This window comes from Brassica rapa, chromosome A01 (genome assembly GCF_000309985.2).
Source record: "Brassica rapa cultivar Chiifu-401-42 chromosome A01, CAAS_Brap_v3.01, whole genome shotgun sequence".
NCBI classification, from domain to species: domain Eukaryota; kingdom Viridiplantae; phylum Streptophyta; class Magnoliopsida; order Brassicales; family Brassicaceae; genus Brassica; species Brassica rapa.
This window is the reverse complement of record NC_024795.2, coordinates 11,384,662-11,399,502: the sequence shown is the minus strand read 5'-3', so window position 1 is coordinate 11,399,502 and position 14,841 is coordinate 11,384,662. Positions and strand designations below refer to the sequence as shown.

Here is a 14,841-nt window from a genome sequence, read left to right as displayed (position 1 = left end):
TAAGCCATGATTAGAAGTTCATATCATCCTTTTATTAACTTCATATCATTTTTGTTTTAGACTTCTCATTTGAACATGTCGATTTAAGAGAAACAGTTTTGATAGTGAACATTGAGTTTTTTGACAACTTAAAATCCTTTATAAATCTGGGTTTCAAGTAATTTTAGGATTTTCTTCCTTCTGTTTATCCAAAAATAGAATACGGTTGATTTGGACTTGTCATCTGAATAGTTCCGGCTAAGAGAGAGATTTTCTGATAGTACACTGCATATTAAGGAATTATAACCCCTTATAAATCTGGATTTTAGGATATTGTTGATAGTACAGCTCAACGATTTACAAGGTTTTATAAAAGAAGTTCTTAAACAAGAATTCATCATATATGTCTATAGAACAACATATAAACGTATGAACTCGAGAAGTCTTGTGATGTGTTATTTGTAAGACTGTTACCGAAATACATGAACATTATGCTTGGATAAGGTATCTTTAGACCACGATTAAAAGTTAACATCATCTTTTTATTTCGTCTTGCAGTTAGACAGCAATGAATCTTGCACATCTTCATGATTGCCTCCAAGGATTTATGAAGCTGGAACATAACCACTAGACAATCCAAAAGTGATTATCCAATCGGTGTCTTGGTCAATAATGTTAAGTGTTTTATAAAAGATTATAAATGTAGTTTTATAGGGGTTTATAAATTTATAAATTAGAGAGACTTATAATACATTGTTTATTCTTTGTTACATCTTGTGGTTAATACATTATTTGGATTCTCTAAGGAATACAAACATTTGGTGACCCCAACACATCCTGATCTTGGATGACATGGATTTTTACAGTGTTGTGCAATTAGTTCAACAAGAATATAAAATGAAGAAAAGCTAAGGGGGACGAAGATTTGTGGCTTTACTTTTTGCAGTATATGATGTACGGCAATAACACATGAAAGAAGATAAAAATGAAGAGAAAATAAAGCTTAAGAGAAAATAAAAGTTTAGAAATAATTTATAAAAATATATAAAACAGTTTGTAAAGTTTATAAGCTATTTATAAAGGTTTATATATTATTTGTAAGAGTCTCAAAACCATTTATAAATGTTTACATTTATAAAGGTTTATAAAACAATTAATAAAGTCTATAAACCATTTATAATTGTTTATAAAAACGTTATGAAAGTATATACACAATTAATATGGGTTATGTATTCAATTTATAAGGTTTATAGGTTTAGGAACCAATTAGAAAGTCTCTTAAATCATTTATAAGAGTCTACAGTAATTTATAAGGACTTATAGAAACAATTTATAGGAGTTTGTAAAATTGTTTATAAGGGTTTATAAGGATATATAAATAATTAATAAGAGTTTATAAATCATTTATAAAAATTACTAAAAACAATTTCTGAATTTTATAAAACTTTTAAAAAGAGTTTGTAAAATTGTTTATACGGGTTTATAAGGATATATAAATAATTAATAAGAGTTTATAAATCATTTATAAAAATTACTAAAAACAATTTCTGACTTATAAAAACAATTTATAAGAGTTTGTAAAATTGTTTATAAGGGTTTATAAGGATATATAAATAATTAATAAGAGTTTATAAATCATTTATAAAAACTACTAAAAACAATTTCTGAATTTTATAAACCTTTTAAAAAGGTTTACAATTTTTTTGTAAGAGTCTTTAAACCATTTATAAAGGCTTATAAAACAATTTATAAGAGTATGTAAAATAGTTTATAAGGATTTATATGTATATAATTAATAACTGTTTATAAATAATTTATAAATGTTTATAAAAACAATACATAAATTTTATAAACCATTTATAAGGGTATATAAATTATTTATAAAGAATCTATAAACTTTTTATAGAGGGTATGTAAACAATTTGTTTGTTCATGGTTTTATAAAGTATATCTTTTGTCTGTATTTTAATCATTTGATATGGAATCCTAATTTACCTTCATAATTTAGACACTAAAAACATCTGAACGATATGTTTCTTTACTTGAATTCTGGATACAATGTGTTATTTCTCTTCTTGTTCTCTCTTCCGTATAAGGTTCCCTTCATGTAACCCATTTGGTCACATGAATATTGGCACAAAATCTAGACCATTCAACGTCAACCTAACCAAGCTTGATTTCTATTACAAGAAACAAAATGTAGTAAAAATGAGTAGTTTCAATTACTTAGCCACAGAATAACAGGCCATTTCATGGAAAGAGCAAGACTATGAGTTGAAAGGACTATATAAGGTTCTCATCTGAACATTAGAGATAATTCCTTGTTGTCAACAAAAAGTTGTCATTTCAAACATAATCTGAGAACATCAAGGTTTCTCCACATCACACTCTTCTCTTTTGTAAAAAAAAAAAAACAATTGCAGCCAAATTCACTTAGATGTCCAACTAACCTATTCAACTTTGCAAGTCTTAGGAGAGATATACGATTGTTTTAGTATAAGAGATGTCTGAAGAAGATGAGAGAGAAGATGGTGTTAAGAAGCCAACTCTGCAACTTTTATAAAGCTTTATAAATCTGCAATTCTTTGATCTCACAAACCACGTTCTTGTTCTGAGTCCCTCTTACTTCTTCAAACAGCTCACCAACCTCGTCGATCTTCAAAATCTGGACACAGCCCAATCACATATTATTCCTACGCATAAGCACTCACTTCCAAAAACAAGATTCACTGTAATTTAACTCAGAAATGTGCACTTCAAAGTTCAAACACGTCAATTAGATTTGGGGTTTTACATAGATTCAATTGAACTAATTTACTCAATTGAACTCGGAAATCAAATCCACTGACACAAAATATCTTTAAGTTTGTCGATCGTGTTAACCAGAGCTTGTTGGTGTTCACCGGAGCGAGATTTGGTCGGAGCAATTGGATATGGTCACTGGAGCATCGTTGGTTCAATCATCATGACCCTGATTATAAGAAATATAGGGATCAAGGAAGGAATAGAAAATATTCAACACAAAAAAAATCTCAAAATAAGAAAGATCAACAAAGACATATCAAAAACGATAATACATAAGCACTACTTTCTTCACTGATAAATATTTATAAGATTTTATAAACTTGAGATTTGAAAACTTCACGAGAAAAACTCCGTCTTCCTTCGCAGAAACATATCGATTTTGAGAAACAAAAGCTACAATTACAGAAAGAGACGAAAATCAACATCTATTATCCTTTGACTTTTGTTAGCATTTCTTAGCGTCGTGAGAGAGATCGCCGCAGCTTCGTCGGATCTCGCCGCAGCTTCGTACGATCTCGCTGTAGCTTCGTCGGATCTCTTCGTAGCTTCGTCGAATCTCGCCGTAGCTTCGTCGGATCTCGCCGGACAACTCTGCAGAGTCGTCCAATCTCGCCGGAGAACTCGTCACCGCCGGAATCCGTCGCCGATTTGTGAGATGATGAGATTTAATTATCGTGAGATGTAAGAGAGAAGAGTTAGTCTTAGGCTTAATTAGTTAGGGGTATCAAAGTACTTTGCCAATTAAAATTTTAATGGTAAAATTGAAAAGTGTAAAGTTGAAAAGTGGTATTAGGAAAGTGGTATTAGTGGCAATTCCCCATAAACGTAGTTATTTAGTAATCAACAATTATAATTTAATAAATTTTGACATAATGTTTTTAAGAAAATCATAATAAAAATATTCATTAAACTAATCAAATATATTTTTAAGAAAAAACTCTAAATATTCTATAATCAATAAGTTTTTTTTTAAATATAGTCATTAAACATTATGCAAACTATATGGTGACTTTTCGTAAGTCTTTAGTGTAATTCACCGATAAAATTTATAGGACATATGCTTATGAAACTTTATTAAAAAAATTAACATAACATATAAAACTAAAAATGATATCACACGAGTTCTATCAATGATAGATATTTGAAATAGAATGTTATTAATATATATATATGACAACATAAAAAAAGTCAAAGAGGCTAAAATTAAAATAAATTAGTTGAAAATTCAAATAATATTTACAATAATATTAACATTAGAGTATAGTCTCATGCTCTCGACAACAGAAAATAAAGATATGAAATATATTAATTATACATTCATCAGTTGAAAAATGTGTTATCTAAGTTTATGAAATATGATGTGAACTAATAAAACATCATAATCACGCCATTAATTAATATTTTAACTAGATCAAGTAGAAGATGTATCTAATATATTTTTATTTATATGTGTTTATTTTAATAAATAAAAAATTATTTAACATTAATTTGAAGTTGTATATATTTATTTTTCTTTTTATTATACCTAAAATAAAATTACGATTTAAATTTTATAAAAATATTTATTATGATTGAACTCTAAATTAAATACTAACACATATGAATTTAAGTGACTTCAGTATGAGTATGTCAAATACATATATTCACAAAAATATATAATACTTTTACTTTCATTGTAAAAAATTGGTAAATACAAAGTAAACGAAGATATTGTGCATATGCATTACTTTTCTTATGTTTTTTCAAATAGAAGTAAAGCTAGATATTGTACATATGCATTAATTTTCTTATGTTTTTTTCAAATAGAAAGATGGACAAAAAAAATTATAATAAAAATAATTATAAAGTGTACTATTCTTTATTATGAATAGAATGATCAATATTGTTTAAAAAAAAAATAAGATTCATAAATAATATAAACACGATTATAAATACACTTACACATTTACATATACAAGAAAAAGATATCTAAATATTAGTTTTTAAAGAGTATAATTTGATAAAAATCTAAATAGAAAAAATAATAAAGCATACTTTGAATAAAACTTCATATTAAATTTTATATAACCCAATTATACTTCATTATCTTAAAATTAATATAAAATGATACAAATTATTAAAATAAGTAAAACATATATTATATATGAGGCTATAAGTAATTGACAGTATACACATAGGATTAGAGAAAAAACAATCAAAATATGAAAAATTATAATTACAGTACTATTTTTAAAATATTAAATTTCCAAAATTGATAATACAAAATGGAATTCAACATCAAATAAGGTTAACTAATAAATAAATCATTAAAATTCAATCATTCACATATATATATATATATATATATATTTTTTTTTAAATATTTGGAAATTTAACAAACAAATTAACCAAAATGATATAAAATATGAAGATACAATATCTGTCCTTCCAAGAACACAAAATAGAAATATACTCTTCAAATAAAATTTCAAAAAGTGTATTTTCAAAATAAATTATAAATCAATATCAAATGTGTTTTCTTAAATAATATCCAAATCGAAAAACCAAACATAATCTTCATGAACAAGGAAAGTGTCAAGAATAAAGGGTTTGAAGTGAATGAACAATAACGGTGAATGAGAAATAGTACAAAGAAAAATGTAAAACATCCGCGACGGAATGTAGACATACAAAGTCAAAGACAAAATCCAATAGACGAAAAATGTATCACACCAAAAAATCGGATAGAGTAGGGAATAATTCTAATATAAGAAAAATATTTGAAATTTACATTCGCTTTATCTGAAAAACGTTAAGTAAGAGAATAGAGACAAGGTCGCAAGCCACAACTTATTTATTTGTTTTAAATTATTTTAATCAATCAAAAAGCTAACAAATTTATTTATCCATTAAAATTTTAAATATTAATCAACACTATAATTTTATGTTTGTACAAATATTCTTATAGTCAGTTACAGTCAAAATCTTCATAGAAACTAAAGAAATAAGCTATACTGAAACAAATCTAACATGATATGATTCACAAGATTTTCAAAAATTATTGTTATTAAAGCAAACTAAATGATGAATTCATATAATCATTAGTCTGATTCACCTCATATAACATATAAAGTTTAAGATGCTCCATGTTGAGTTATGTTGAAGAAAATATTTAGAGAACAATGTTTACAAGTTAGAAAAAAAAAATAAAGAATCTAAGAAAGCATGTCAAATAAGTTAGTTAAGATTTTTAATAAAATTATAAAGACGACCAACAATAAATTAGCATGAAAGATAACATAAAAGAATGATAGAAAAATAATAAATATGAATTTATCATCAACAAACTAAAAACATACAAATTTACAAACTTATAACATTTAAAAAAGTATTTAACTAACTAACTACCGTTATCTTATTGCCAACATTTAGCAACTAGAAATATTTTTTATCAAATTATATAATAGTTTTTAAAGGATCTTAAAAATATTCATGGAAACTCCAAAAAAAAAATATTATCTATCGTACCAAAATAATATTTTTCATATAAAAAAAAAGTAAATTATGATATATTGTAATGTAGTGAAGCTTGTATGATTGTATATTATTTTGTATATGAAAATATTTGTTGTGATTAAATTTTAAATCTAAATATTATACTATTACATATATATATATGTATAAAAATGACACATTAATTATTAAGTTTTTCTGAATATAAAGCAAAATTATATATTATGCATATAGTTTAATCGCTTATGTTATTCAAATAAAAAATATATATAATTTTTTTGATAAAATATTATAATGTATTAACAGCTTACACGCATTGACTAATCTACATAATATTTTAAAATTTAATTTAATTTTTTCAAAAACTATGAATATGTTTATAAACATGATTATTGCATGTATAAATACAAGAAACTAAATAGCTAATAACATGGTATAATTATAAATAAAAATAAATATTAAAAACAACACATCATATTTTAAATAAGAAAATTATACAAATCAGTTAAAGTGTTAGTTTAAAAGTTATTATAAAACTAAATTAAATTTCATCGTTATAAAATCTAGTAATTTAAAACAATTTAAGAGTTAGGATAAATATTTCATCGTTTTAGCGATATTGCCCACTCGATCCGGTAACCTCTCCTGAATTATTGTGTTTGAGGCTTGCAGGTGAAGCTAGTAAAAGGAAAGACAAAACATGGTACAAAAGCGGTAATGTTATCAATAGTTCAGGGGTTGGGATGACAAATACCTATTTGTATAGGACCAAATTGAAAATTAGAGAAACTTGTCGGCCACATTATGTTTAGTACTAAATTCCTCTAAAACCCTAAAAACAGAGAAAGAGCTTCCTCCGTCCCAAAAAAAGATGCGGCCGTTAGACGAGAACGAGACGACAGTGGTCTTCGAGAAGATCTTCAAATTCGTGGGCAACAACCTCAAGAACATCGTCGAGAACCCATCCCACGAAGGACCCGAACCCGAAGCCGGGCGCTACTGCTTCCGCCTCCAGAGGAACAGAGTCTTCTACGTAAGCGAGTCTCTCGTGAAGCGAGCCACCAACATCTCCCGCAAAAACCTAGTCTCCCTCGGAACCTGCATCGGGAAGTACACCCACGCTGGGAGCTTCCACCTTACGATCATGTCGCTCAACCTCTTGGCCGCGAACGCGAAGCACAAGGTTTGGCTGAAACCCACTTCGGAGATGTCGTTTCTCTACGGGAACCATGTCTTGAAAGGAGGGCTAGGGAGGATTACCGATAGTATTGTGCCTGGAGATGGGGTTGTCGTGTTCTCCATGTCTGATGTTCCGTTGGGGTTTGGGATCGCGGCGAAGAGTACGCAGGATTGTCGGAAGTTGGATCCGAATGGGATCGTTGTGCTTCATCAGGCTGATATTGGTGAGTATCTGAGGGATGAAGATGAGCTTTGAATTGGTTGAAAGGTGGTTTTGTTTAGCTTTCGTTGTGTTTCTTGTTTTTTGAGGTTTAAGATATTATCTACTTGTGGCTACAATTGTGGTGTTGGATCTATGAAAGTCTTGATTTGTCTGAATCTGTGTTGTGGCTGAAGTGTCTTGAGAGAGTATGTTAAAGCTAAAAATTTACGTACTATTTAAGCTCATGACCATGATTTGTTTGGAAAACCAGCTCTACTTTTGTTGATACTTGTTCAAAAAAAAATCAAAATGTTCACATGTCGGGAATTAGCACTTGGCTAGGCACATATAAGAAAACTATATGTTTGGTTGTAATACTTCCCAGTGATGTGGTACACAGATGGTTTTACTTTGTATACCATTTTCGACTATTGCTCAACTTCCAAAAAAATTTGGGGTATTCTTGTGAAAAATATATTGTGCTCATTGGATAACCTGAGTTTACGTTAAACTCAGTTCAGCCCAAAGAAACGTCTTGGTTTTGTTCAAACCAGAAGGTTGCTTTCAGAAGATATTCTAAAAGTGGGGTTGAGATTCATTGTCTTCTTTACACTTAATACAGGAGTAAAATGTAGTCGAAACCAGTGTCTTGGTCTTTGTTTCTGCAAAGTGTAAAGTCACGCGTCGCTCAGGATGTAACATTGGTTTGGGTCTCGAGAAACTAAACTGTGTATTTATATCGTAATGGGTATAACAAGTCAACAAGCCCGTCTAGCTCAGTTGGTAGAGCGCAAGGCTCTTAACCTTGTGGTCGTGGGTTCGAGCCCCACGGTGGGCGTTTGTCGATATTCTTTTCTTTCAATTTTTAAAAGTTTAACGTAGCATTGTTTGGGCAGAAAGAAAGTAAAGAATACATTTCATTGCTACGCATCATGTAAGATGCAAATGGTCCTTCCAAAAGAAAAAATTAATCATACAACATCAAAAGTAAAAAACCTTACAACATAATTACCATCTTGTCACTCTCCCTCAGTCTCCTACCCCTCCACCGGAGACTTCTGTCTCAGACACACCATTCCTCACCAAAGGCTCTAATATCACATCCCGAGGTTGTCTTCAATCTGTGCAATTAAACCCGTGACAAACCGAAAGCCAGATAATGAGAACAAGTAGTAGCAAGATCCCGAGAACCACAAGTTTTATCTTCATGTTCTGGTACCACAGCTTCCTCCTCACTTGTGTCCCTTGTTTCTTGTACTCTTGCGCCTAAAATACATGTTTAAAATAAACATTAGATTAAAGTGGCTGATAGTTTCAGAGAGACACTTAACTATAAAAGATCAAGTTTGCCTATTACCTGAGAGCGTAGATTCTCGGTCTTGTCAGTAAGGACCGTCAGATTTTCTCCTCTGTCGATTGCCTGAGAACAGACCAATCATAAAATGTTTTTTGTGCATAATGATTTGTCTTTGTTTTAAGGGACATCATGCTATTTATAGTAATTGATATACGCAGGCCCATCATTTTAAAAGGTAAAGCAAAGAAGAATGATTGGTTGTCTAAAGTGTGCGGAAAGACATAAGAGTGAATGCAACAGCGCCAATTATCATGAGCCTCTTTACCTTGTCAATATTCTCCAACATTATACTTTTGACTTCTGAAACTTGAGCCTTGACTTTAATTAGCTTTTCAATCTCCTCTGCATGGTCAACAATATACTCCATGTGTTCTTTCATCACCGGCCTGCAAATGTGAGTGGTTAAGATCGAAATCTCTAACATCTATTCATTACAGTCCCCAAGAAGTCTAAAGATTGAGTGTTAATAAGTACCCGAACTCCTTGTTGAGACTTTTGGGGATAGCTGTACTTGCTTTTCCGCCCCCATACCGTTTCTTGAAATCAGCTTTCACCCGCTCCAGAAATGCGATCGAGATTTGCTTGCTAAGAGCATCTTTCGCCACAACACAATATGCTGAAAACGTAAAAACAATGAAATATATATATATATATATATATGTGATTTTCTAGGAGGGATGTGTAAATAAAATGACCAGAGTCAAGAATATTCAAAAGGACGCATCATATCGGACGAACTATGCCTCCTCATAAAATGAAGAAGCACTAATCAGTTTCTATGTCCTGTAAAGACCACAGGAGCACATAAAAGCAAATGATCTACCACTGTTTAAATGGATCCAAGTAACCAAGTACACGCTACATAGAATAACAATGCTATATATAACCAATGTGTAAGAACTTTTAAATTAGTATATTATTGCGCCTAAACATCTCCAGTCCATGAGTAGCTTCCTGTTGAGACTCTCATTAACTAGTTTCTAATAAAAAGACTACTAGCTAGCACAAACATCTTCAATGATCTTCCGCTGTTAAATGAAAACTTGTAAAACATATTCCAAAACGGGGACAGTAGTATTGAGTCAAATCCTACCACTCTCATGCATGCTAAAGATGGAAAGTTTATAATACAGTGAACTGAAACACCGTTGGTTTCAAAACACATGTTCATCTCCAAAACTATAACTGTTTCTTACAGGAACAAACAAGTGGAGAAACTGAAGTTGCTCTGTTATCAATTCAATCTTGATAGACAAAACAAAGAGGCGAGATTCAGATGATGCAGAATGATTTTGAGCTAGATTAGATCTATCAAAAGCTAAAGAGAGAAGAGAGAGAGAGAGAGGGAATGGAACCGAAGCCATCTTCGACGAGGAAGTTGAAGGTGTGGTGATCGCAGTTGTAAGTGAACTTGCTGTTGCTGGAGGAAGGAAGCTTCTGGAGACACTGAGCTGCTATCGACGGGAAGTTGCCCGTGAACTCGGTGTACTCCGCCAGGACCATAGTGCCTCTCGCGACGAAGCTGTAGATGAACGATTCCTGACCCATTGAGTCGTCCACCGAGTCGGCTCAAAGAGAAGAGAGAGAGTTTTGGGATCTTTTTATTTATTTACCTTTGCTGCAAAGGAACATGTATGTATTTTCCCGTGTCCTCCACAAACTACTTTACTCCATTTCTCTAGTTCGCTTTTTGCTTTACTACCTTCAAGACTTCAAGTCATTAAAAATGTCAAAACGTCTCGAGTTCGAATCTCTCTCACCCCATCTCTAATTTGTATTTTGTCAATTTGAAGAAAATGTCAAAAGTCCCACAAAACTCAATGTTTTCATATAAAAATATACATTCTCTTTTACTATATCTTTTATATTTATTTAGGACTGCTTTTTCTTAGATAAAGATTTTAGAATATTTATAAATAATTATTTTAGTCTGAATCAGATACAAATTACCACACAACATAGTGTGTAGCTGTTCCTTTTTTCCCTCTTCTTAAAAAACAAATAAAATTATTTCAACTTTTTTTGTGTTTCATGTTTAAATATAAACGCTTGCATTATAAGGATTAGAACGCTAATGGCGTATTTGATAGTAGTATATATAAAGGTGAAACTAGAGCTTGGCATATCATGCAACAACGGTTCCATACCCTTATGCCAAATTTGCAAATTTTATAGAATAAATAATGAATACCAATGTTTGATTGGTTAAGAGTACAATTTTACATCTATTTTTAAAAGAAAATTATTATAGGTTTTAAAAATTATTATAGGTCAACGCTTACCCTTATACAACAGAGTCTTTATCTAACAATGAGATATTTTGTTGTTGTTTCCGGAGTAAAATTCACATCGTCTCTCTTGCTTCTCCCGAGTCAAGCACATTTTGTGAACAATCAACAAAAAAGTTTAAGTCTGATGGAAGAAAAATTTAAGGTCCTTTGGTAGATTCTTTTTGGTTATTTTTGTTAATAATATATTTGATTTTCTCATATATGGAAATACAAAGATTTACAAATATTTTCATAACTGCACTCTTCTGTAGAAGAAAAAGAAAAATACCACAGATTTATTTGATTTGAAATGAAATATATTACATGAAGAAAACAGAAACAGAAAAAAAAAAAAAAAAAACAAAGAAGAAGATACAAGAGTAGTCTGTAAAAGGGGAACACTACAACGGTACGAACTGAATGTCAAAGGCATAGTCGTTCGACAATATCAACCTCTGTATACCAGAATCTAGAGAATCTAAACCGATAGCCGTTGGTTTGTCAGCACTTCCGAAAGCAAACTGGTATGATACGCCAGACTTTTTTATGGTGAAGGTGGTGTCATTGCTTGACTTGGATCCCGTCAATACTATTTCTCTGATTGGCAATGAGCTGTCTGCAACTCTCCAATACCCCGACTCCTCGCAGTGATTGGGAAATTGGAAACGGATTTTAAGCTCGGTTGATACACGTACCACATCTGAATCTGATGACGTTGGTATAAATGTAACTTGTGAATTTATCATTCGTAGTTCCCTTCCATAAGAGAGCAATACCACTCTTTGCGGGCATGAAAAGCCAGAAGTTTCGATGCTCCCGTAACGACAAATCAGGGCATTTGCTCCCGGTCGTTCGAAGTAGGCGTGATACGGAGCATAGAACTCCACTGGCCTCCCGATAGTATCAAGCACTATTTCCTTCTCACCAGAAACAAAACCAGATGCTGTTATTGCAACCAGCAAAAAAGATATCATCAAACGGAATATTGTAATTGCGCCACCAGCTGTTTTCATCATCATCTCGTTTCTTGCTTTGTAATATTTTGTTTGGTTCATTTGATGATACTATTGCTTGCTATAGTGTATTTATAGAGATTAGCTAGCTAGGGATATAATTTAGTGGGATTCAGTGCTCGTCTTCTTTTGTTTTCTACTCGTCATGCTGAACGTGCTTGCGTTTATTTTTTTCCTTACGACCCGGCAGCAAATAAAGAATTGATATCCGTCAATGATGCTTATAATTGCTTTTTTTTTTTTTTCTCTCAACTTGAAAATGTGGGACGTGCTTTGAAGTTTATAATCATTCTTTATCCCCTTACAACCTGGAGATTTCGACCGCATCTTAGTCAACGCCATTGATAGGCTGATGTGGAGGTTGATATTTCTAAAAGATAGGCTTAGGCCTGTGCGTTTCTACCCTAAACCGAAGTCCCTACTTTAACTCGAAGTAAAAAATCAAAATCCGATCTGAACCGTTATACAAAAATGTCCAAACATGGCTCGGGTACAATCTGAATTGAACAGAACTCCATAAATACTCGAAATCAATAAAATATATCATATTTTATATATGTTAAGGTAATTTAGATGTTGTAGAGTATTTTATATATTTTGTAGTTTGTTTTATTTGTTATTTTAATACTTTTAGTTGGTTTAGACAGTTTAACTAGTTTTCAGTTATATTTTAAATAATTTCTATATTTTATGTATTTTTTGTCGAATTTTTAGTTTAAAAAATATTCATGGATAATTCTAGACACTGATTATAATCTGATTCAAATTGAACCCAGAAGAAACCGAACCTTGCCCAATAATTAGTAAAACCCGAATAAAAATTATAAGCATAGTACAAAAAAATCCAATTCGAATCAATCAACCCGAATTCGATGGGTTCCGAACGCTGACGCCTAGCTAGGCTTATGTGAGATTTATTCAAAAAAAAAGTTTCTTAATTGTTTGCTCGTACGAATTAACACAAGTTTTATATATGATGATTCTTTCATACCTCACTTTGACAATAACTTTCTTTTTTCTTTTATAATTTTTATTAACATGGAAATATCTTGGGTCTATGTAATGGTTTAGACTAATTTTCAAGAGAAATTACAAACAATACATGGATATAATTTCTCTCTTTCTCAGTATTCAAATGAGCTAAAAGCAAGGGCTCATATCCATGTAGGTGTTTAGGGACAATATAACTTAATCCCACATAATATGTAGATCGATCCTGAAACGTGTTGTCATCGTAAAGTCTTATCTTTTGCAACTGAAAATATTTATTGGGTCAAAGCAAACTAAACTTTGCACTAGTCCGGTTAAAATGATATGAATTTTTTTTATAAAGTATTTAATATGTTGGCAAAAATAATGTTGAATTTAATCTATCTATCTATATTATTATTTGATATTTTGTTTATTTGTCATATTATTACTTTATTTATTTGTTATGTTCTTATAATAATTTTTAGTTGGTTATTTTTCTTATTATCATATTTTAATAATTTTAGCCAAATCATTAGTTTAAATAATCTATATTGTTATATAAAACTTATTAATTAAATAAGAGTAATAGTTAGCATATAATTCTAAATATTATACTTGAACTAAAAATCAAGTTGGTTTACAATGGATTCAAGTATTTCTTTTAAGTTTCAGATATAAATGTATAGTGGAAATTCGATAAATTAATAAATGTGACAAATTAATATGAAACATAATTAAGAAATATAATGAGATAATATTTTTGAAAAAATCCTAATTTAGTGTGTATAATCCTACTAAAATTATAAGTTAAATAATGTTTATACATGCAATTTATGGAAGTACAAATAAAATATTATATTATTTACCTTATACTAGGTGTTCTGCCCGCACATGCGGACATAGTGTTTTTATAGATGTTTATTTGCTTATAAATATTAAATCAAAACTAACATAATAAATTATTAATTATATTTTTAAAAAGATAAATCAAACATTAAACTTTATATTTTATAATAAAATATATTATTTCAGATATAAAAACACAATATATTTAAGAATTATCTTATGTTTTAAAAATATATTTTATTTTTGAGAATTTTATTATATTTACTTATAGTCAATTATCAAATATAACATATAAATAAAATATTATTAATATATATTCATTAGTTATTATCAATATATATATATGCTTATTGTTGTGTTAAATTTTAAAAACATTCATATATATTTTAGAAAATATATTTATTTGTTTGATTAGCATTTAACTATAAATTGTTTTGTATCTGACTATAAATTTTATAATAAAATATTATTTTCAGATAACAACAGAATATATCTAAGAATTATTTTATGTTTTAAAACATTTTTTTATTTTTGAAAATTTTATTATATTTATTTATAGTCAATTATCTAATATAATATATAAATATAATAGTATTAATGGAAATTTGTTTTTAATTTATTAATTTTAAATGACTTTTTTAATCATATAGATTTGAAATTCGTTTTTATATTTTGATTAATTTATATAATTATCATTAAGGTTATAAACGATATTAACCGCTCTTT

At 29.7% G+C, this 14,841-nt stretch overlaps 3 protein-coding genes, 2 long non-coding RNA genes and 1 other non-coding gene across 8 annotated transcripts; 3 read left to right on the top strand and 3 right to left on the bottom strand.

The window, feature by feature from the left end:
* Positions 1-3: 3 nt before the first annotated feature.
* Positions 4-1,460, top strand: LOC117133078. Of its 2 annotated transcripts, XR_004456921.1 has the most exons (3): positions 472-483; positions 538-653; positions 846-1,460. It is a non-coding gene; the product is annotated as an uncharacterized LOC117133078 (long non-coding RNA). The 2 variants fall into 2 exon arrangements; XR_004456919.1 differs by having other exon boundaries at positions 4-653.
* A 488-nt stretch (positions 1,461-1,948) lies between these two features.
* On the bottom strand, positions 1,949-6,297 carry LOC103870367. Of its 2 annotated transcripts, none has more exons than XR_004456922.1 (2): positions 2,883-6,297; positions 1,949-2,644 (listed from the first exon to the last, which is right to left on the bottom strand). It is a non-coding gene; the product is annotated as an uncharacterized LOC103870367 (long non-coding RNA). The 2 variants fall into 2 exon arrangements; XR_633402.2 differs by lacking the exon at positions 2,883-6,297 and adding an exon at positions 2,774-2,858.
* A 712-nt stretch (positions 6,298-7,009) lies between these two features.
* LOC103870356 (60S ribosome subunit biogenesis protein NIP7 homolog) lies at positions 7,010-7,902 on the top strand. The gene has a single exon (XM_009148490.3). It carries the CDS (start codon positions 7,148-7,150, stop codon positions 7,709-7,711), a length of 564 nt encoding a protein of 187 aa, XP_009146738.2. The 5' UTR covers positions 7,010-7,147; the 3' UTR covers positions 7,712-7,902.
* Positions 7,903-8,422: 520 nt separating this feature from the next.
* Positions 8,423-8,495, top strand: TRNAK-CUU. The gene has a single exon. It is a non-coding gene; the product is annotated as a tRNA-Lys (tRNA).
* Positions 8,496-8,558: 63 nt separating this feature from the next.
* On the bottom strand, positions 8,559-10,621 carry LOC103870341 (vesicle-associated membrane protein 724). Its single transcript, XM_009148471.3, has 5 exons — positions 10,370-10,621; positions 9,489-9,630; positions 9,280-9,400; positions 9,015-9,077; positions 8,559-8,923 (listed from the first exon to the last, which is right to left on the bottom strand). Exons 1-5 carry the CDS (start codon positions 10,560-10,562, stop codon positions 8,774-8,776), a joined length of 669 nt encoding a protein of 222 aa, XP_009146719.1. The 5' UTR covers positions 10,563-10,621; the 3' UTR covers positions 8,559-8,773.
* A 1,064-nt stretch (positions 10,622-11,685) lies between these two features.
* LOC103870738 (kunitz trypsin inhibitor 6) lies at positions 11,686-12,639 on the bottom strand. The gene is made up of 2 exons (XM_009148908.1): positions 12,606-12,639; positions 11,686-12,227 (listed from the first exon to the last, which is right to left on the bottom strand). Exons 1-2 carry the CDS (start codon positions 12,637-12,639, stop codon positions 11,686-11,688), a joined length of 576 nt encoding a protein of 191 aa, XP_009147156.1.
* Positions 12,640-14,841: the final 2,202 nt, after the last annotated feature.

Bases quoted from the DNA above. Each gene is read 5' to 3' on its own strand.
- LOC103870356 (XM_009148490.3), top strand. From the start codon at position 7,148: ATGCGGCCGTTAGACGAGAACGAGACGACAGTGGTCTTCGAGAAGATC.
- LOC103870341 (XM_009148471.3), bottom strand. From the start codon at position 10,562: ATGGGTCAGGAATCGTTCATCTACAGCTTCGTCGCGAGAGGCACTATG. The intron at 9,631-10,369 runs GTTCCATTCCCT...TTACGTTTTCAG, and splicing joins CCTCGTCGAAGATGGCTTCG to CATATTGTGTTGTGGCGAAA. The intron at 9,401-9,488 runs GTACTTATTAAC...TCACATTTGCAG, and splicing joins AGTCTCAACAAGGAGTTCGG to GCCGGTGATGAAAGAACACA.
- LOC103870738 (XM_009148908.1), bottom strand. From the start codon at position 12,639: ATGGCGTTGACTAAGATGCGGTCGAAATCTCCAG. The intron at 12,228-12,605 runs GTTGTAAGGGGA...TTGCAATAACAG, and splicing joins GATGCGGTCGAAATCTCCAG to CATCTGGTTTTGTTTCTGGT.